General features: G+C 35.9%; 1 protein-coding gene across 1 annotated transcript; it reads right to left on the minus strand.

Moving 5' to 3' along the window:
* Positions 1 to 1087: 1087 nt before the first annotated feature.
* On the minus strand, positions 1088 to 22392 carry ATG4B (autophagy related 4B cysteine peptidase). Its single transcript, XM_032225530.1, has 13 exons — positions 22303 to 22392; positions 19106 to 19204; positions 18227 to 18298; positions 17196 to 17294; positions 16267 to 16368; positions 13370 to 13442; positions 11205 to 11284; positions 10520 to 10716; positions 9381 to 9459; positions 7146 to 7291; positions 6275 to 6331; positions 3695 to 3788; positions 1088 to 2659 (listed from the first exon to the last, which is right to left on the minus strand). The coding sequence occupies exons 1-13, from the start codon at positions 22310 to 22312 to the stop codon at positions 2586 to 2588; spliced, it is 1182 nt and encodes a 393-aa protein (XP_032081421.1). The 5' UTR covers positions 22313 to 22392; the 3' UTR covers positions 1088 to 2585.
* Between the last annotated feature and the right edge of the window lie 400 nt (positions 22393 to 22792).

Raw genomic sequence — 22792 nt, forward strand, 5'->3', positions numbered from 1 at the left:
TGCAAAGCACCTCCAGGATATTTTGTATTTGGAGGAATATTTATCTATTTTTGGGCAACTGCGCATGTGCATGGAGTGTGTATTTGGCGCACACGTGAGCGAAGCTAGCATGCACAAAATTGTGCACGCACTGAACCAGCAGTAATGCCGGCAGCAACCCACCCTGATATGGAGGCTAAACTATCTTCCCCAAGGTTTATAACATGATGGCTAATCTTTTCTGGAGCGAGTGCCCAAAGTGCAAGCGCGCAGATGTGCGCAACTCTCCACATGCACCCTGTCCCTTCATATATTCATGTGTGGCCCCTCATGCATGCACACACAGCCCCCTGCATGCCCCTACTTCTGTCCATGTGTGCAGCTTCCCTGCATGTGCCCATGCACACGCGCCCCTTGCACCTGTGTGGGGCCTCTGCACGCACCCCACACATGCACGGCAGAGATCCGATAACTGGCTGGCTGGTGGGTGGTGCACTCGCATGTGTTGTGGAGCTGAACTAGAGCAACGGTTTGCGTGCCTACAGAGAGGGCTGTGTCATAGGTTCACCATCAAGGGTTTATAGAATTCTTAGGTAATTAGGATTTGTTTTTAATTGTGTGTTCCATTGTCTGTCTTGAAAATTCCTCAAGGAATTATTTGGTTATAAGATACTTACAAATCTGCAGAGACATATGCAAGGAACTGCCTTATTTGCCTCTTTTTGGTACTTTTATATGAATTATATATCTGATTTACATTTAATGTGTTTAAATTATGTATTCAAATGTTAAATTTTGTGTGTAGATTTTGCTACTATGTTCTTCAAATTCAATTATTTGTCCCCCAATTTTTAAAGGGAGAGGCGTATGTGTCAATCAGATTCTCAATCTATATAAAGTAGTGTTTGTTATGTCTGCCCAAAATTTAATGAGGAAACCTATGTACTATTTCCTTCTAGATTAGGAAAGGTTGTATTAGAATATTCAGAATGTGTATCATTTTTTTAAATTCCCAATATAGTTTTTATTTAAAAGAAACTATGATTCTCTTTTAAGTTTGTCTTACTTTCAATCAGTGGTGCAGAAAAAAGTACCAAGAATACAAAAGCCTTTTTAAATTTGTTTTATTCAGATACAAATTGAAAGCAGTTGATGAATGAAACACAATCCGACTATGCTCTTCTTCCAAAAGAAGAAGCACAGCAAGCTATAACAATGACAAATAAGCAACATGGTTCGAATTTGATTTCTAGTAACTAAATAGGCAATTGGACCTACTGTATGCAATTACTTTATAGATGGCTATAGTACCATCTGTAGTTTGACAGTTCTGCTTATAAATGCAGGCAAGAATGCTTTGTAAACATATTTGCCACTGCAACATCCATTGATTGAGCTAATGCTTGGAACTGAGGGTTCTTGCCAGCCATTCCTATCTTTTAGAAACAGAGGAGCTCTTCTGCTATTTTGGAATATAATAGGCTGGAAATCCTGGCCAGAAAGCTAATCATCTGAGGGACGCAGAATTTGCTTTAAGTTCCTTTAGAATTTCATATTAAGAACTGAAACAAATGAAAAACAAATAAAGACACAAAATATAAATAGACTTGTGTAGTACTTTCAAAAATGGGGAGATGAGCACACCTTTGGCCTAAAATTGTGATTTTAAAATAGCTGTTAACGCAAGATTTGTGTTCAAGTACAGTCTAAACTTTATTAAAAGGAGGAATCAGAAGTACTTTTGATTCGTGAGCTAATGGATGTTTTCACCTCATTTTATTAAATAGCAGCCATATTTTTAATACAAAATAGAAAAATGTCCAAATAAAAATTAGCTATAACAAAGCAAAATCTGAATAACACCATTCTGTTTGTGGATACTATGAGAAGAGTCAAGTGAGTAACAGAGAGCCTTCCATATTATTATATAGTGATATTCTCCTGTCATCTTTAGAACATATTTTAACATGTTCCGTATGATATGCTCTTGTGATTGCTAGAATGCAGACCACTATATTTTTAAAAATAAATTGCAACTTTGAAACCAAAAGTATGGAAGCACTGTATTGGAGAAAATCTAAAGTACAAGTTGGAATATTTGGTGCAGTCAATCTTGAGAGAGTTTGTGGCCCCAAATAATTCAGAATATGGCCGGCTAGTTAGGGAGACATAATGCAGAGACATGTCTCACAGCTGTTATGCTGGTTTTCATTTCACACTATAAAAATGGGAACAGAAGTAATAAGACCCCCTAATAATAGAGAGACTTAAGCCAAACACTCCGAAGGGCTTTTACTATTATAGTCAAGCCTTTGTGCCTGTTCCTGTTCCTATGAAAATAATTTCCAGCTCCTAGGAAACTTTGCATCCTGTTCCCATGGATATCCTTGCACTGAGAAAGTAACTAAAGCTATTAAGGCCTTAATGACGACCCGTTTTCTTGATCCCACTGCAAAAATCCACTCTGCTCCAAGGTTGCACAGAATGCTGGGGTAAATGGGAGGCAAGGATGTCAACAAGCACCTATGAAAGCTGGTAGCCCGAGGCTCTCCAAGGAGCTCCCCTCCCCCCTCAACCCAAATTGGCAGTTATTGTAGTTTCTTTTGTTACAGTGATAATATTTCAAAATCTTCATCCTCTGAATCAAAGAATCTTTCCAATCTATCTGCATCAGAAGAATCTACAAGAGATGAATGATTTATATGCGTCAGTATTACATTTAGACTGTTCCCACAACACATTTAATCATAATTAAATATAAACTATGCAAAATACCAGCTGTGATTTGCAAGAATCTGAATAATAAAAACATTAGGCAATGCCAGATAGTTTAACTATTATTTTTAGCAAATGCATACGGTCTATGGTAGTTCAATTTGTATCAGCCAAAATACAGGGTAGAATGATTGCTTAGCTTTCCTTATCTATTTTCAGATATTTTTACAGGGATAAAAAGCTGAAGTACAGCAAAAATCCTGCAAGAGCAGCTCTGCTTTGGAGGATTTAGAAGTAATTGTTTTATAAATCACTGCATTTTATGAAACAATAACAATGTAGTGAATAAGGAGGATGGCTCCCAGACAGAATACTTGCCTCACCAAACGTGAGTCCAGGAGAAAATTTTTTTTGAGAAAATGCTTCAGACAGCCACCATCTCCAATTTTCATGAAGATAAAAAGGAGGGAAGATCTGTTAAACCTGCAGGGTTCTGTTACTATAGCTCAGGGGTGTCAAACTCAAGGCCCACAGGCCAGATGCAACCTATGGGGTGCTTAGATCTGGCCCGGAGGGACGCCCTAGAAATAGTGAAGGAGCGGCCCGCAGTGCCTCTGCCAGCATCAACAGAGCCCAGGAGGAGCCCCAGCCCTGCCCAGGCCACCACAGATGCTCCCAACATGAGTAGTATTGAGCTGGCCACACCTACCCTGGCCATGTCCACCCGGTCCCCCTAGGGTCAAACAACCCTGATGCGGCCCTCAGTGAAATCTTGTTTGACACCCCTGCTATAGCTGTTCTGATAAAAGTAACTTTACATCTGCATAATGTGTGTTTCATAGTCTAGTTATCTAAAAACAATCCCAATGATTTTTAAAGATCAAATATCCATTTTGAAAACTGGTATCTTTCTTAGGCAATAAAAAAACATCTCCAAATATTAAAACTCCTTTATTCATACAGCTTTCATTCCTTCTATAACCAAATAAATGAACCTTACCTGGAGTGAGATTCAAGACATCAGGACTAGAGAAGTGTGAAGGCTGATGTTCTATTAGCTCAAACATGGGAAGGGCTCCTCTAATCAGTGACAACTGTTAGAAATGTATTAAAAACAGTTATACTCCTTTGCTATTTCTAGAGGTATTATTTGATATAAATAATGCACCTTCAGTTCACAGTTTCACTTATAGAACAAATTAATTTCCAGTCTTTATGATTGTAAAGACTTGCTTAAAATGTGTGAATGCACAGCATATAGCAATACTAAAAAAATGTTCTTCTGAAAAGTATAGTGGTTTTACATATTTGGTATAATTCTCTTCAGCTTCCAACAATAAAAAAGAACAAAATAATGAAAGCACAGGAAAATATATTGTATCTGAGAATAGAATATGCACAGTCCCACTTAAGGAACACAAATTAATGCAGCCAGCAAGACAGCAACTTTCAAGTGAGATTTGAACCCAAGGAGGGGCAAATTTGTATAGTTTGATTTCCCTGTTTTTCATTACATTAATCTATCCTTAGCTTGTACAAATTTGAATACTATATATTTTTGTGTGCATTTTCCCCTAACATGCACAGTTGCAAATACAATTTTCTTTAAAGATGCGTTGTATTGCAAATTGCCTCTAAAATGAGGATTAATGCAGATGCTGGAAAACCAGGAATTTTGCTTTTTATATGTATTTGTGAAAAGTACGCTTATTTATATTAATCATATTTATATCCACTATCTCACCAAGGGAGACCTATTGGATGAGTTTAATTTTTTAAACCTTCCCCCCCCCCCATTCCTCTAATGTACAATTTAAGTTCCCCTTCCTTTTTTCCACTATTGATTTAATATACAAAAGTAGGAAAGTTGTTAATGTCAAAATCAAGTCTGCATGCCTTTTAAAGAAATTAGGTCATTTAGACTTTGCTACTGTGTAATATTTTCTTGTTCCATCCTCTTTAAATACCAACAAAAATGTTAGCTTCTTGAAAGCGAAAGCAATGCTAGAAGTGCTACAACTAAGCTAGTTCTCAAAGCCTCTCTAGAGATTTAAAGCTAGTAATAATATTATTTTACTGTCTAAACAATTTCATATTTCATTGTTGAACTTTCTATCCAATTATTTTAGTGCAACCTAAAATCTATTTTACATTTAAATACAACTGTCATGGAAATACTGTTTCTAGCACTCTATCTTTACATTAATACTTTAATAATAGACTAAAGGATTTCCATCACAATATCTAGCTCTTTACCCTATTTTATATATTTATTTTTGAAACTACATTCCCAAAGTTCCTTACTTAGGATCTAGTTAGATGACTTTAATGTGCCTTATATGAAATGCAGAAAAATATTGGGCTTTAATCTCAAGCAAATAGGATGGATAATTGTGGCTAGCTGAGGCCCTGTTGATTTTAATGAAACTTGTAAAATGAGATATGGTTATTTCATGTTGTATCATTTAATGCTTCAGAGTTAAGATGATTTATTTCGGGTGCCTTACAGATCTCATGATTTCAAGCAGAAACTTGGGAGAATATCCCGGTGATCATGTGAGCAGTTCTGTTGAGTACCTGGTGCTCACTGGCAATAGGGGATGATGCAGACATTTGCTGAGACCAGCCTCCCTGTATTGGCAGAAGGCTCCCTAGTGGACTGAGGAGCTCCTGGTAAGTGGCGAGGCCAAAGAAATGTCTGGAGTGGGTGAAGAGGAATTTATTTTCCTCTTTGAGTGTGTTGGTAGGTTATAGCCCAGTGCTCTTGTTTAAAGTAACCAGCTCTCTTCTTGGGAGGTGGTGGAAGGCACATTTCCCACCCAGCTACTAGGACCAGTTTGCACAGTACATTATACATAAAGTTAGACATTACAAATTCAATTTCCTGTCTTTTAAACATTTCTCCCTCTTGTCTCTTCATGAATGGGTGGAGTTTCTGTGGCTTAGATGGCCACCCCATGCCCATTCCTGGTTCTACAGATCTGCACTTTCTGAAAGAAACTCCCATGTCCCCTCTTTAATAGGCTTTCCTAGATTCAACAATTTTTGACAACTTTCACCCTGACTCCAAAAAGGAAAGATTTATTAGAGGGCATACAGCAACCTCCAAGAGGAGCATTATCTGGATCCTTTGAAAACATGGGACAAAATCAGCATTGATTTCTTACATAAACAATTAAATAATTAGATCTTGTTTACCAGATGCTTCAAGATAACAGAAGTACTTTTATTTGTACATTTCCCATATTTTATCACTTTTAAAAAACAAACATTCCAATGGATAACTCCGAAGGAGATAAAACATTGTCAATATCAAATAAAGCTCACAGATTCATCTATTTACAATAGTAAAATGCTAATAATTAGGCAATCCATAAAAGCTGTCTCCTCTAAGAAACAGAGCTAACATAAGATGACATTGGCAATAGATACCTTGACAAGATTGGTAGACTTTTAAAAATAACTCCTCATTTTATCCTAACTCTTCCAAATGCAGTCATATATATATACATTCTGTCATACATTCTGACCATTTTTGGGTTTTGTTTTGTTTTTTTATTAGAAAAAGCTACATACAAACCTTCTTGATTTGCTGGCACCAGTCACTGAAGTCTTCTTCTTTTTTGCAGAAGAATCCCTATAATGGCAATATTTATATTATTCTAAAACAGATTCAAATTAAGTGGACCCCTATTAGATAAGTCATGAATCCTTCTCCTCCAGCATTCAGTATTACAGAGAGGCCAATAGATGTATCTGGAAAGCTCACAAGCTTGTACTTGGAAGGCAATATGAATTCCCAGTAACTATATTTAAGACATGCTGTTTATGATTCCATCCACATCAGTAGGCATTGATCATCATTGTTCATCAACTTGACCAGTTTCCTCTAAAACCACCCCAACATATTGCCATTATATTTACAAGGAGAACATTTAATATTTAGTTAGATTATGTGTGAAATTATGTTTGTCCTGAATCTCCCTACATTAAATTTCAATGGATGATCTTTACTTGTAATATTGTAATATAATGTAAAGAATATGGCATCTGACCATTCATTTGTCTAGACTTCTCTAGGATACTTATCTCTCTTCTGTTACCCGTAATCTAAAAGCCTCAACTATTGTAATCTGGAAATAATTATTTCTCATGCTTCAGAATAGGAATATATTTAATTTTATGATGAAAAGGGAGAGCACAACAGAATACCTTCATAAAGAGAGGAATCAGTAGCTAACTAGAGCAGGGGTCTCCAACCTTGGCAACTAATAAGACTTGTGGACTTCAATTCCCAGAATTCTTCACCCAGGTTCACTGGCTCGGGAATTCTGGGAGTTGAAGTCCACAAGTTTTAAAGTTGCCAAGGTTAGAGACTCCTGAACTAGAGGATTGTCCAAAACCAGGAAACTTCCTTGATAGGAAAGTGAACTTCAGGTATTCATACTCACTACTGCAATAGAAGGATCCAACTCTGCAATGCTCATTCTGCAAGGCGGATGCTGGCAATGAAAACTTTCATCAGAGATGTGGCAACAGTCTACAGGATCCACTGCAGGCTGAGTAGTGTGTGGGTCAAGATAGATTAGTTCTTCACCTAAATAAAGATCAATGGAAAGATCATAGATCTACAAGCACCTTAGTATTATCTGTAAACTCGATGTGAGACATATCCATTGGAAACTTATAAGAACAAGCTGCTTTGGAGAAGGTCACTTTACAATTGACCAGTGCCACATACTTGAACATCTTACTGAGAAATATAGCCCCCTGAATAGTATCTCAGCCCTGCCTTTATCTTGATTCCATGTCTCAGACAAAACTATCACAAAAGGTATATAATACCACCACTGCTCGCTGACTTATTTTTTATTCATGAACCACAATAAAATATTCTAATACTGTATGTCATTGTGAAGGATATCTGACAGTACCCCATTCCAGCTGCCAACACTTTAAAACAAAACTGCACATCAGCACATCTTGTAGTCAAATTGTATTCAAACGAAGTGGTAGATTGGCTTGACAACCTGAATTTTCAACCACTGAGAATGTGCAGACCACAGTAAATTACTGGCTGAAGTAAACTCTTCTTCCATCAGATTTAGGATAGATTTCAAAGCAAGTAGAAGCAAGCAAATTCACAACTTTTTGCTCCTATGACTTTCCCTCTCCTACCTAATTCTAGTTAGGTTATGAAAAAGTAAAAGTAATATTTAAGATGCAACTGTTTGTTATAGATCATCAAATCAATGCAGGCAATACATCTCAGTTTCTCATGGCTAATAAGAGATATATGAACTATCTGGTAAATGTTCTAACTCAGATAAGAGTTTTCATTCCAGCCTTGTATAATGTTCTTCCCTCAGCATTGCTAGATGATGTAAGAAGATACCCCATCTGCCAGGATTCTTCCCCTCGACTTAGAGCAGGTTGAACTTTTCTTATACTGACATTTCTGCAGTATTTACTCCTCTTTTGAACAACATAATAGGATTTACTATCATGTACAAATCCTGCTTTTTTACCTTATTCTGGCAGTTGTTAAGTGAATCATTGGTTGTTAAGTGAACCTGGCTACTCCCATTGCTTATCAGAAGCCAGCTGGGAAAGTTACAAATGGTGATATGGTGCCAGGACACTGGAACTGTCATAAATGCATGCCAGTTGCTAAGTGCCCAAATTTTGATCACATGACAATGGGGATGCTTCAATAGTCTTTAAGTGTGAAAGATGGTCATAAATCACTTTTTTATGTGTCACTAAGTTCAAAGTCACTAAATGAGTGGTTATAATTCAAGGACTACCTCGAATTGCAGTCATGTGTAATTTTATGTTACTAGGAAACTTGTTATATAATCTTAATAGTCTCCAAAAATACAGGTTAAAGATTGTCAAACCATTTTATCAGGTTCCACCACAAAACCGCGGACGACAAAATCGCGCTCGACGAAAGCGCGTATGTGACGTCATCACAGCGCGACGAAAACATCGCGCTGTGATCGATAAATGTAAAAATAAAACGAAAACCTTACCCTAACCCCCCCCAAACCTAACCCTAACCCTAACCCTAAACCTAACCCTTAACCTAACCCTAAACCTAACCCTTAACCTAACGCTAAACCTAACGCTAACCCTTAACCTAACGCTAAACGTAACCCTAACGCTCTAAACCTAACCCTAACCCTTAACCTAACCCTAACCCTAACCCTAACCCTTACCTTTATGTGAATCGGCTTGGTTTAATTTAATTTTTATTTCAATTTTTAATTTTTTTCGTCACGCTGTGATGATGTCAAATGCGCGCTTTCGTCGAGCGCGCTTTTGTGGACCGCGGTTTTGACGGGTCACGTTTTATCATAGTGCAGACTGGAAACAAAGTTCAATATGTTTTTGCATGATCATGTAAGACGTTACCTTTTTACAGAACAAAGTCTGAGAGAATACAGATTTTAGGGATGACTATGTTTGAACAAAAACAGATGTTTCCTACATACTATAAATATAAACTTAAGACTCCCTATGGTGCTTCCTCTTAAGAATACGTCTAGATATGTCAATAAATAGCACTAAGCCTTGTTCAGCCTCCGTTCACAGCAGCTAGTTTGCACCTGAGAAAATGGTTTGGAATATCTTACAGATCCATACTCATTAATATGTTCAGCATATATACAGCTTAAACTTACCAACATATCCAATGAAATAATGAGCACTATTGGGTTTTCCTCCAATCACACCTAAGGACTGAGGCATCATAAAACAACGCTGCAAAGTAATATATGCACAATTAATCACAGTGGAAAACAACATAATCACAATAAAGAGCATTACACAGTTATTCAGAATATTTTTTTTACTCATATCCACTGAACATTCAAACAAGTTACTTCAGCACTGGCCATTTTTAAGACAAAAAAGAAAGGGGGAAGCCATTTACAGTGCAATAGTTTTCATGAAATAACAGTATCAAAACTACTTTATATAATTTGTAAACTCCAACAAAAGGTGACTGACAAAGGTAGCATGAAATGATGACTGGCTTCTTACACACAATACCACCACCACAATTTTATGCATAATATTTACTCAAAACTAAGCCCTATTCTCAGGAAAATATTTATACAAGTTTGTAGTTTAATCATATTAGTCAATGAAGTCACACTTGTTCAGAATTAGCTCGGAGAAAAATATATGACTTTGAGTTATTAAATAGAACTAGGGTGATTACAAATATTCATTGGGTACCTGCATATTTAAATCACTGCAACAGCCACTAAAACAATTCTACCTATTCAGAATGAGCTGCTCTAATAATGAGAGTTCTAGAAAGCACAGTTGAACATGTAGATCAGGTATTTCAAACAATGGTGAAATTCAAAAAAAAATCCCTACCGGTTCTGTGGGCATGGCTTGGTGGGGTGGATTGGTCTGTGTGTGGGGGGTGTGTGTGTCATGTGAATGGGTAGGCATGGCCAACTCTTTTTTTAAAACCTTTTTTAGCATTTTAAACTAAAAAATGCTTTAAAAAGTTCTGATGATCAGCTGTGCAACAATCAGCTGGGCCCTGTGATTATTGGAACTTTTAAAAACTTTTTAAAGCATTTTTTAATTACTGGTTCAGGCGAACCGGTAGAATTTCACCCCTGATTTCAGACATTCTGAGCCTTATAAAGAATTTATCTTGGCATGCTATTGCATTCACAGTTAACACTGTTAATTATGAATGTGAATATGAATATATTCATATGAATATGGACCAGAATTAAAAATGCATACACCAAACCATATGGTTTCAGATATCCAAGTGGTTAAAATTATTTTATACCTTTAGTGTTTCAATATAGGCTTCGTTGATGTCTGTGAGACCAAGGCGAAGAGGTATCAGCAGCACTAGTGGCTTCCAAAGCAATAAACTGTCTGTAGATACATCTCCATCTGGATAACCATTGGAAAGAAAATCTGATTCTGCAGAAGGAAATGCTGAGGCTCCAGGGCATGGACAGTTGGGCTTGCATAACCTTCCTGCCAGATAAAAAATCAGCAGAAATAGCCTTGGTTATGCCCATATAGTCTAATTTGCTATATCTACCACATATTACTTACATCTATTATTGCTAATATAAATTTTTATTTTATTGTAATGGAAATATTTATAATCAACATTTCAAAGCCTGGAAGCAGGTTCTTCTGTTGCTACCATGAAGCTGCAAAAGTAAAACTTTCTTTTTCATAAGTAGAAAAGATCTTTAGCTTTGAGAGCTCAACAATTCAGTTTTACCAGACATAACAATAAATACTGAAATATAAAATTGCACTATTTCAGAAATCCATCTCTAACAACAGTACCAATAAAAACTTACTCAAACCAATCAATTACACATTTGATACACAGCTGCGGGCATCCAGTAAACCTAACAAACGTCTTATGACTCTTTAAGCCCAATTATCTTAAAAACCATATCCCTTCAACAATAGGCGCATACTTTTATAAACAGTACAATGATACTTACTTATTTCTTCTATCACAACAGTATTGTCCATGGCTATATGTACTGCCAAAGAACTCCACATATCAAATGTGGCAAGTTTTCTAAGGATAAAAATTAAAGACAAAGGTATTTAAGTGAATAAGGTGCACATTAAGAGATCTAGAAATTTGCCAAGGGAAATCAAATCACCTGGGTCAGTATCAGTTAATCAACACAAAATCTCAAGTTTTAATCTGTCATATTTTTAATGAAGTACACAAAATGATAACAAAGTTACAAAGAGGATATAAATATGTATTATAAAATTACCTGCATTCTTCTTTTCCATACAATTTCATAATACTTAATTTTTTATCATTTTGACCAACAGAAAAGAAAGAGCTTATAGAGAAAAGAACTTTCTACCTATGGTTAATATGTTTTTGTTATGGCCAAAGTACTTAACTCCTGATGAGATGCAGTTTATTTAGCAGTATTTGAAAAAGGTTTCTCAGTACCTTTTCCAGAACTCAATTCTGCCTCTTCCTAGTCTAGCATTAACTACTATACCAAAATTGTTCTATTTGTAATGCTGTCAATACTCATTTATATAATGCAATTGATGTATGCAAAGCTTTTTAAAAATAGAATAATTATATTCTTTTAAAGTATTTTTGAGCTAAAAATATTTTCTTCATTAGACAAAAACTTATTTCCTGCTTATGTATATATATCTGGTTGTTCCCTATAGGATCAGGATGCTGAACCAGATAAGTCTTTGGCCTGCTCCAGCAGGGCACGGAGCAAGGGGTGAGAAATGGAGGCAAAAGAAAGGTATAATTAAATATTATATATGAACTTCATTTTGAAGTTTCATTCAATATTGGTCTCAGTAGCTTTTCTAGAATTCTTGTAAACAGTGAACTATATGGAATATACATATTGGTAGCATTTTGAAAAGTCATTCATTCTGGTGTTCAATAAATTGCTCAGACAACTACATTTCAAGGCACCATATAAACAATAAGGAAAAGTTAAGCATAAACATGAAAATTGACATAATATTTGGCATAAATTCCTCTAGCATGAAGACAGATTAAATGAACATAATGAGACAGAGACTCTGCTGTTATCTAATTCAGAGTCTACAAGAAATAGTATCTCAGTAGATTGATGACAACTTTAGCTTCAAACTCTGAATCATCTTTCCAGCAGTCTTCATGTTGGCACTAATTAATATAGAAGACAAAGTTGAATCTTCTAATCCTTTCCCCACAAACTGGTCCATTCCCAAGGAAAAGCCTTGTAATACAGTATCATTTTATTTTTACCCAGAAAGGCTGAAATGGAAATACCAGATGGCACCTTCAACTTCCAGCTGTCATAAGCCCTTCAACAAGTTACTGTAGTCAACAATATCAAAATTCAAAGAAAGATCCAACAGAATCATATTCCCCACCTCACTCTTTTCTAGTACAGAATATCCAAAAAAGTGATCAAGACAGTCACCACATGTAAACCGAAGAGGAAAGGTTCAACGAAAACTGACTCATTTAAATACTCCTGAAATTGCAATGCTACTGTCTTTCTTCACCAGTTTGTCTTAATATAGAACATCAGATACTTCTGAAGCTTATTAAAATCTATTAAGGCTAATTATGGCCTTCTTTGAAGCAAAAGCCTCATCTTTTTTTTTCCTGTAAGGTTACAGACAATTCAACATGCGAAAGAAGTATTACTGATCTGAGTATTACTGATCTATCATTGGCAGGATAGAACTGTTTGAGGCTGAGGAACATTTCTTTAGAGAAGTAATAATAATAACAGAATGAAAACCTGTATCCATGTCCTCACAAAATAAGTAATGAAACTAATTCAGGCAGATATTAACAGAAAATGTGATAGATTGCCTAGGTATAACTCTACCTTAAGTAACATCAAGCTTAGCACAAAGCTGAGCAAATACAGCTGCAAAGAATAATATAAATTGCTCAGGTGATTTTGGGGCACAAGATAGACCAACTGGAAGATCTACCCACAAACTCTAGAAATATCCCATGGAATTTAGTATCCCAACACTAGATACAGAATTTTGGAGGCATACTGAGTGGAAAATCAATTTTAACATTTCATTGGGATAGGTAGTTTAACTGCTTTATTTTATACAGTATCTAAAACCATAACTATTGGAGCTACTGAATACTTACTTAAGTACTTGTGCAACTGTATTTGGTCCATACCATTGGCCTATGGATTTGCCTTCTCCAACTCCCATCTGGGCTGCAACAAACACATTATAATTGATCCATAGTATCATTCAAGGCTACTTCTCAATCCCTTAAGAAACTTAATTGGACAAGTATTTAGACTGCTTAAGAGTATTGAACTAAAGTCCTATTAAAAATGTGAAATGTTTCAAATAATAACATACCTATCCAGCAGAGAAGTATGTTCATGAACATTGGAGAAAGGTACGTCAGTAATTTTTTGGAAGGTCATATATAAAAATTCATCGGGGAAAATCTTTCTACCCTGTCTAGAATATGGAACCACAGGCTTCAAAACAAGAACCAATAATTCCAGGCAGATTAATCTATTGTAATGTTTTTCAACCTTAGTAACTTGAAGAAGTCAGGATATCAACTCCCAGAATTCTGGGAACTGAAACCCACACATCATAAATATGCCAAGGTTGAGAAACATTGATTTATTGCCATCCCTTGCTTCTATAAAATCATTATGCTCTTTAGGGCAAGAACTTTTTCCTCAGGGAGCATTTTAAAATCTGATCTCTGCGGCTGCAAGCAAGATGTCTGGCAAAGTGATGACCTTGCTGAGTGAACATAGCTGGAAAATGTTGGCCTTTTTCATTTGTTAAAATATGGAATATGTTTAATGATTGGAAATATATAGAGGAAGCCTTGCAAAGATGTCATACTTTAAAAAGTGAAAAATAAGTAGTAATGCCTTATTTTGCCACTTTTTGGTGCAAACTGGGGGCTATACATTTCAGATTATGAATTTTATGTCTAATTTTAAGCCTATTCTGAGAGATGCAAAGAATGCACTCTTCGCACTGAATAGAAAGGTAACTTCTCCCTTTAGTATCCAGACACAGAGTATGTTTTCCTGTATCGTAATTCCTTTAAGATAAAATGCCACCTTTTCTCATTATAGCTCCTTAAGCTCTTTAGTCACTTATATTTCTTTGTGATTGCTAGTAAAGTTGAGCATGCTGCAATGCAAATTAAAGTCTCAAGAGACAGATTTTTTAAAAAATGATTCTTGTAGCAAGAAATTATGTTCCATATAGAGAGAGAAGAGACACAAAAGTAGACAAAAAAGGCTTAGATAATAAAAGTTGCTTTAACAAAATTATTAAATAACTATTTTGAACAAATTGCTGATTTAAAATGAATCTTAACCAAAATGTCTGCTGTACGTTTTTTAAAGAGTTTCCTATCTTTCCTATAAAGGGAAAGATAAAGATCTGAATGAAGGTGGTCTGATTTGTACAGGAGAAATGGTAATATAGTACATATTGGAAAGTGAAGGAAAGATTTCACTATGGATCAACAAAAAAATGAACTGCAACTTCTAGCCATTGTAAATGCATAGGAAAGTAATTATACATTATTTCTTATTAAATAAAGTTATATGGCCACCCTTGTATCAGAAGAAGCTCTGGGAGGAAACAAAGTATGAAAAGTATTAGAATGCAACCTCCAAAAGAATGGATGGAAAATGTTTGTGGTCTCTTTGAGGGGCATGAATATTTGCTGAAAGAAGCAAAAATTTATATGTATAAGAGTGTTGTTATATGCAACACCATAAACATTAAAATGAATGCAGGGGGATTGGGATGTTTAAGAAGTATGTGTGGAAAAGTATGTGTCAATGAATGCTAAATGAATATGAATTGAGCACAAGGAAGAAATATGGATTGAACACATAGTGAGCACTATATAAGAAATATGGTAAGACAGTTTCATCATGTAGAGAGAATGACTGAAAGTCAAATTTTAAGACAAATAAATAAATTGTGGCTATATTGAAAGGAAGAGGAGAAATGGCATTGGATGGAACGAATAGGATTCTCTAAAAGAGTTGAGAACTTTAAAGAATGAAATGCATGACGCAATGCTTGGATATGATGGAAGCAAAGGTTATATAAAAGTTGTTTTTCAGACTGATAAAAATTCATGTAACCTTTATGTAAAATTCAGCAACCATTATGTAAACTCTGTAACCAGCTGCAGAGTTCCCAGTTAACAGTAATGAGAACTGCCACCCCTCTGCTATATAAGGTGATGAGAAAGAATGAGAAAATTTCTGTTTTTATATATAAGATACTAGTTCTAATACAGCATTCTTGTGTGGATATTTTATTTTATTTTATTTTAATAAATTTTGCTAAAGATACCTCTGAATTTGTGATTGGGAAAGAAGTATTTTCAGTGGCCATAAGCATAACAGAAGGAGAGGATATGAAGAGGTATAGGAAGCATATTAATTCCTTTAAGTTTATAATTCCATTATATTTCTTTTCCCTAGCTCAGGTTTTTAATTACCTTGGCTTAGTCTTTCTTATTCCCTTGCTTCAGTTTGTTTAAACTGCTTATCCTGAAAGGGATTAAAGTAGGGTACATGTATGTATGGTTTATATAAGATATAGCTGAAGGCAAATTGAAGTGTTAGCTTATTGCATTTTATAATCCACAGAACAAAATTTCTTTAGGATTTCTTCTCCAACACAAAATGTAGGAACTCTTTTAAATAATAAAAAGTGGCCCTATGTGTTGTTTGCACAGTTTATAAGGGGAAAATATAGACACACTCACATCTGAAGATAAGTTCTATTAAGCTCCATGGAATTTATTTCTAATTTGTATAGCAGTTGCCATTACACAATTAAGTTTTATTCGGAAATGCCTGTCCCTAGATAACCTGGATCTATAATAGAAAAAAATGAAAGGCTGGACCAGTTTCTACATTACTATTTCCCTAACTCAATTTCCAATAATAAAACACAGTAATTTATACTATGTTTGCAAATGAACATATTCTCACACTTTATTACCTATAGTGCTGATAATCATCTTACCTATTTGGTGGATTGAGTAGTAACTGTCCTTTTTATCAATGAAAGCATTGAGAACATTGTAATAGTTGTCTGTTTGTTTCTTCCCTTTCATCCACCTCCAATCTAAGAAACAGAAGGCAATGTTAAAGGGGGAAAAAAAGAAAATACAACTGCCACCCTTATATTTTCAAGGTCTTCATACCAAAATAATCGGCTTGCTTTAAATTGATCCTTTCTAATACAAAGATTGATTGTTATAGTCTGAAACTGATTGAAAAGATAACTTCAAATACAATCTGCATGTAAAATGACAAACACTTTTCTATTTTTATTTTTATTGTATTTCACAATCAACTCTGTCAATATTTAATTTTTATGGGAAAATGTATGAACAAAATATACTTTACACTGCAAGAAGTAAATAAGTTGATCTGTCATCAACTTATTGATTTCCATAGCCCTTTTAATCATGAGAAGAATTGTCATCATATTCGTGCTGGTGGTACTTCCAAAGTGAAATGATTAGCCGGTGATATCACCATTGCTCAGGGTTCACCCGGTTGGGGGTCCCTTTCATGTCCCCATTAATGGGCCCACTGAAGTGATACCTATTTATCTACTCACATTTTTACACACTTTCGAACTACTAGGTCAGCAGGAGCTGGAGTGAATGACAAGTGCTCATCCCATCATAGAGCAGCACTCAGCACTTAAATATGAAATTGCTGATTATCACCCCAGTGTTCTAACCCATGTGAGTCACCATGTTCCCCAAGGAAAGAGTTATACATTTTGAAGGAAATGATGTTACCAAGGGGAGCTTGGAATATTTGTAAATAGACCTGCTTTGTTAGGCATTCCTTTAGAATGAAAAACACCTTTATGAAGGATATCTGAATACAAAGAGTATCAAGATTTTGCATTATAACCATCACAGTAATGTGACTTACCTCTGCTTAAGTGCCTGCCAACCAAAGCCTGGGCAAAAATCATCTGGCCACATCTTAGCATACAACCCCAACCAGTGTCAGATGTTGGACCTGTTCCCCCTGCATAAACAGATCACATAAACCAAGCTTTTTGGCAAGTAATCATTTGAAGGATTGGAGTTTTATGATGTACCTGAATAGGATCAGGAGCCAGAAGTCAAAATAGGGTTGTAAATATAAATATGCTGATCTGATATTATGCCCCTCTGAATATAAGGGAATACGCAACTACAAGTAGTCCTTGACTTACGACCACAAAATTTCTGTTGCTAAGTGAAACATTTGTTAAATGATTTCTCCCCCTCATTTTACAATCTTTCTTGCCACAGTTGTTAAGTGAATCAGTGCAATTGTTAAGTTGGTATCATGATTGTTAAGTGAATCTGGCTTCCCCATGGACTTTGCTTATCAGAAGGTGATCACATGACCCCAGAACGCTGTGACTATCATAAATATGAATCAGTTGCCAAGTGGCCGAATTTTGACCACATGACCATGGGGATGCTGCAACAGTCATGCGTGAAAAACGGTCCCAAATCACTTTTTTCAGTGCCATTGTAACTTTGAATAATCAATAAATGAATTGCGGTAAATCATGCACTACCTGTAGTGTTATATCCCATTGAGTGTAAGTAATATTGTGTTTCCTTTTCTTGTGTTGTTTTCTACTCAGCAACTCAGTAAATTAGAGAGGAAAATAAAGAACATAAATATAAATACACATTTTAGGACAATGTTATTAAATATAAATTCATATGTATATGATTATGATCCTGTTAAAATTTCCTAACCATTTCAAAAAATACTAACATCTATTCCCAGATATTAATGTTATAGATGAATAATTAATTTATTTCCCGCTAATCTCCTAACCAACAAATATGCCAGACCAATATTCCAACTGGCTTCTTTAGGTTGTAAAGAAATCCGATTTTTAGAAATAAATATGCACCATTTCCACAACAATTTGGAAAACAAAAACTGGTGCTTACCAATGGCTGGAAACCCTTTTCTATATGTAAACCAAAGACGAGAAGTCACATCCAACAAAATATCCTCTTTCTCTAAAAGGATGAAAACAACATTTCAATACACTTGCAGAACTTAGATTGCATGGTTTCAATGATAAACGTTAACTGAAATACATCCATTTTTAATTAGGGTTGTTCAACATTTAAAGTTAAGAATAAGATAAAGGTAAAGGTTCTCCTTGCACACATATGCTAGTTGTTCCCAATTCTAGAGGGCAGTGCTCATCTCTGCTTCAAAGCCAAAGAGCCAGCACTGTCTGAAGATGTCTCCCTGGTCATGTGGCCGGCATGACTAAATGCTGAAGGCGCACAGAACACTGTTACTTTCCCACCAAAGGTGGTCCCTATTTTTCTACTTGCATTTTTATATGCTTTAGAACTGCTAGGTGGGCAGAGCTGGGACAAGTAACGGGAGCTTATCCCATTAAGCGGCACTAAGGATTCGAACTGCCGAATTTCGATCGACAAGCTCGGCATCTTAGCCACTGAGCCACCGCGTCCTTAAAGTTAAGACTAGTATGGCACATATAAAAAAGTAAATCTTTTGTGATGTAGTTTTTTTCGGGGGGGGGGAACACTTCAATATCTTTCGGACTTCTCTCTCATATCAATAGGATAAATAGAAAACCATCTAGCATTTATTATCTTCAAAATACATGGTTTCTCTGAAAGGTTCAGCAGAAAGCAAGGCGTTTGTTAGGATGGCAGAGCTGCTCCAGAATAAGATCAGAAAACTGGCCTTATGTCCATTCTAAGGCATGTCAAATCTATAAAAAGACAGCAGACTTCAAGTGATGATATAGAATCGTAAAGTCCTTGAAATATTAGCAGAAGAAATACCTGTGAGTGCGTTGTATTTTCTTCCCAGGATCCAAACAGGCTCTTTGGTTTCTGGGAAGTCTTCATACTCAAACCTGAGAGTATCATAAGTGAGAGTAGCTGTTCAAAACAAACAAAGACAGTAGTCTCAAATACTTTTCAGGATCCGCCATTCAAAATACAAAAAAAAAAATCCTTCAGAAAATTTCACCAATGTAAAACTGTTTTTAGATGATGAAAAAGTAGCAATTATGCTCCAGGTTCTAACATCAACAATAGAGGCAGAAAACATTGTGTCTTAATTAAACTTAACACTGTTTTCCTTCCCACGGACATTTTCTAAAATAGGAGGGGGGGGGGAGGCTGAGATTATTATTGTAGGTCTGATCCAATTCTATTTTGAAAATTAGCACATTATCAAATGCCAGTAATAATCATTTTCTTCATGTTATGAACTGAAATAACAGCCTTAATGTCTCACCTTTTGTTCGGAGCATACAGTGATCACATGCATACGCTTTCTGCAATAAAAGTATCACTCTGTAGAGCAACGATTCAGTACTATGGCAGCAATTCACATACTACTTCACTAAAACTACATTTCAAGTGACCTTAATAGTAATGGAATGGGTTACTAGCAAGAAGCATCTGATGGAACATTAACCTTCTACTTAAATTCCAGCATCTTTAAACATCAGGCCCGCCTTGCCAAAATCAAGACTGGTGTAAATATGTGCAGATGTTCAAGCATAAATGGCATGGGATAGATGGGAAGTCTTCTTAATAGTAGCACCCATGCCTTAGAATCAGTTTCTTCTCTTGTTATATTTGGCTCTTTTCATCCTTTCATTTTGCAACCTCTTAAAACTATTATATTTCATTCTGCCAATACAGTAGAATATTTGTAGGTCAGGTTTGAAATGAGAAGTCCCTGGTACTCTGTGAGCTTGGTTTTTTTCTTGCAGAAGTTTCATTACCAAAACTAGGTAAAACCCTCATGGTCACTAGCACTGATGATGTTACCTAGTTTTGGTAATGAAACATCTGCAAGAAAACAACCAAGCTCAGAGAGCACTAAGAATTCCTTATTCCACTCTAATTTAAGCCCACATTGACTGTGGGCATCTATTTGCTTCTTTGCTTTCAGAAATCAAAGTTTGTTATACTTACTTAAAAAAAAAAGAACTGAGAACCAGTACAATGCACTCTAGAGTAAACCTACATCACATCCTTCTATTTGCCTCATAGTTGTTAATTCCAAAAATTACTATCCGGATAACCCATTCAGTTCAAATTTCACATACTCTGCAACCTTGCCTTAGAGAACATCATGTCCCATACACCATGTGATTCAGAATGGCATTTAATGTGAGAGGTTCCAAGAAAAGACTGCTAAGCCTTTTCCTCAGTCTAGTCATAAATACATAACAGACAAGGTTCATTTTGCACTTGCTATGAAGTCTCAAGTCTGTTACATTCAATACACTGTTTACATGAAGTTAAAACAGTATCAATACATATATTCCAAAATTTAAATGATCATATATCAGAATCAACATGGGAGATTAGACTGGGAAATAAAAATAAAAACAGAAAAAAGAAATGCCAAATTTTAGAACAGAACTTAAAAAGCGAGCTGATATTATTCAGTCATCTATCCTTATATAATATTAACATATATCCAAATAAAGATGGAGAGAAGGAAATTTATAAAGATTTATTCTGCTAATGGCCAAAATGCAAAATGACTAATGAAATGGAAACGTTATAGGAGCCAAGCTGGAATAAATTTATTTAAATACCCCAAACATATTTATGTAGAAGTGCATTCTATCTGGGCCTTAGTCCCAAAGTACAGTATAGCATATATAGAATTGAAGTAAAATTATAATATATGGGAATAGTATAGATATATTGTGGAAAAAGTATGTGTATTTTATATGCCTTAAAATCAATTATCAATTGTTTATGAAAAATCATTAAATAAAAGAGAATTTTCAAAATTAATTATTTAACTAGCGAGCCAGTAGTCCATGAGTTCTAGTCCTACCTTAGACACAAAGCCAGCTGAGTGATCTTGGGCCAGTCATACTCTCTCTGCCCTAAAAATCAGGCAATGGCAAACTACTTCAGAAAAACCTCACTAAGAACCTCACTTTTTGACCAGGAAGTCATCAAATTGATTTGAAGACACCAAATTAATTAATAAACAAATAAATAAAAATCCTTAACGGTCACTTACTAAGATGTATTTGGAAAGTTTCAATAAGAATTCAGTTTGGTGTAGATCTACTACAGAACACTGCACTTGTCTTCATAATCTTATTCAGACAGCAAAACCAAGTACAAGTTTTTATATAAAATGTTTGTTTTATATATTTAAATATTTTTTATCTGTTTGGGGAAAGTCAAGAAATTGATGAAAAGGAGAGTATTACCCATTTGCCTTAGAGCAGTGTTTCTCAACCTTGGCAACTTGAAGATGTCCGGACTTCAACTCCCAGAATTCCCCAGCCAGCGAATGCTGGCTGGGGAATTCTGGGAGTTGAAGTCCGGACATCTTCAAGTTACCAAGGTTGAGAAACACTGCCTTAGAGTCTTAGTTTTCCATTTGAGCTATGTGGTACTTTGGTAGGTAGTTTTAAAACAGCATGATTTTTCTTCCATCACATCTCAGGTCACAGCGTGTTAAATTTTAACTACTTAAACAAGAACCTTGGGATCTTATCAACTTTAGAAAACTTTTAAGAATATTTCCATACATCAAACCACTGAAGGACCAGCACTAAGCTTTATAAAAAATGCAATCAACTAATGCTAGAAAAAAACCATGGCAATGTACAGTACAGTCTTAAAACTGACAGCCTTTGTTATAGTGGAGTTGCCTCTATTTGAAAAGAGAAGGCAAAGTACCATATTAGCCAAATTGCTTTAGCAACTTCTATTAATCACAGTCATTTAAGAAAAAAAAAAATACCGTAAGAAAACACAGTTCCCCAGGCAACATAACTGACCCTTCATAGACCTCTCTCTTTTAGGCAATCCATGATCACAGTTTCACCGACTAGCCCAGTCCGCAATTTAGCCCTCTGCTGAAAAAACAAATCGACTCCTTCCTTTCCACACCCATTGCCCGCTACCCCAAATATAGAGAGCTGCATGTTGACCCACGCAGCTTTCCCAATTGACACCCCCCCCCCAAACATTTTCCCACTCACCCGCGTCCATCCTGCCCCCGCCCTCTTAAGCTCGGGGGGCCCACGGCTGTCTCCTGACTGACACAGATCACCAAAGCGGCGCACTTTATACTTCTCATCCCATAGCGCTGCTTTCGCCCAATCACGGAATTGTTCACCACTCATCTAAGCGACGATTGGTTAGTTTCAGATGCAATGGTTTCTCCCTCTATATGGCAGGTGCCATTTTGTTGTACGGAGAGACCGATTGGTGTGCAAGGTTACTTAAATCGGCCTCGCTGTCCTTCTGAAGCAGGATTTTTTTCCCCGTTAATTACCCTGTACTGCTTTCTATCCCTCAGAGTAGTTTAACTAACACATGGTATTTTTCAGGAGTAGAAAGTAGAAGGGAGCCGCCATATTCTTGTACGGAATATTAAGCACCATCCACTTGACCCAATATGGCGTTCTTAAGTAATTCGCATCGTGGCGTGGTTTTAACAACATTCGCCCAACACCAGAGTAGCTGTTC

Source organism: Thamnophis elegans, chromosome 10, assembly GCF_009769535.1.
Source record: "Thamnophis elegans isolate rThaEle1 chromosome 10, rThaEle1.pri, whole genome shotgun sequence".
In the NCBI taxonomy this organism is placed as follows: Eukaryota; Metazoa; Chordata; class Lepidosauria; order Squamata; family Colubridae; genus Thamnophis; species Thamnophis elegans.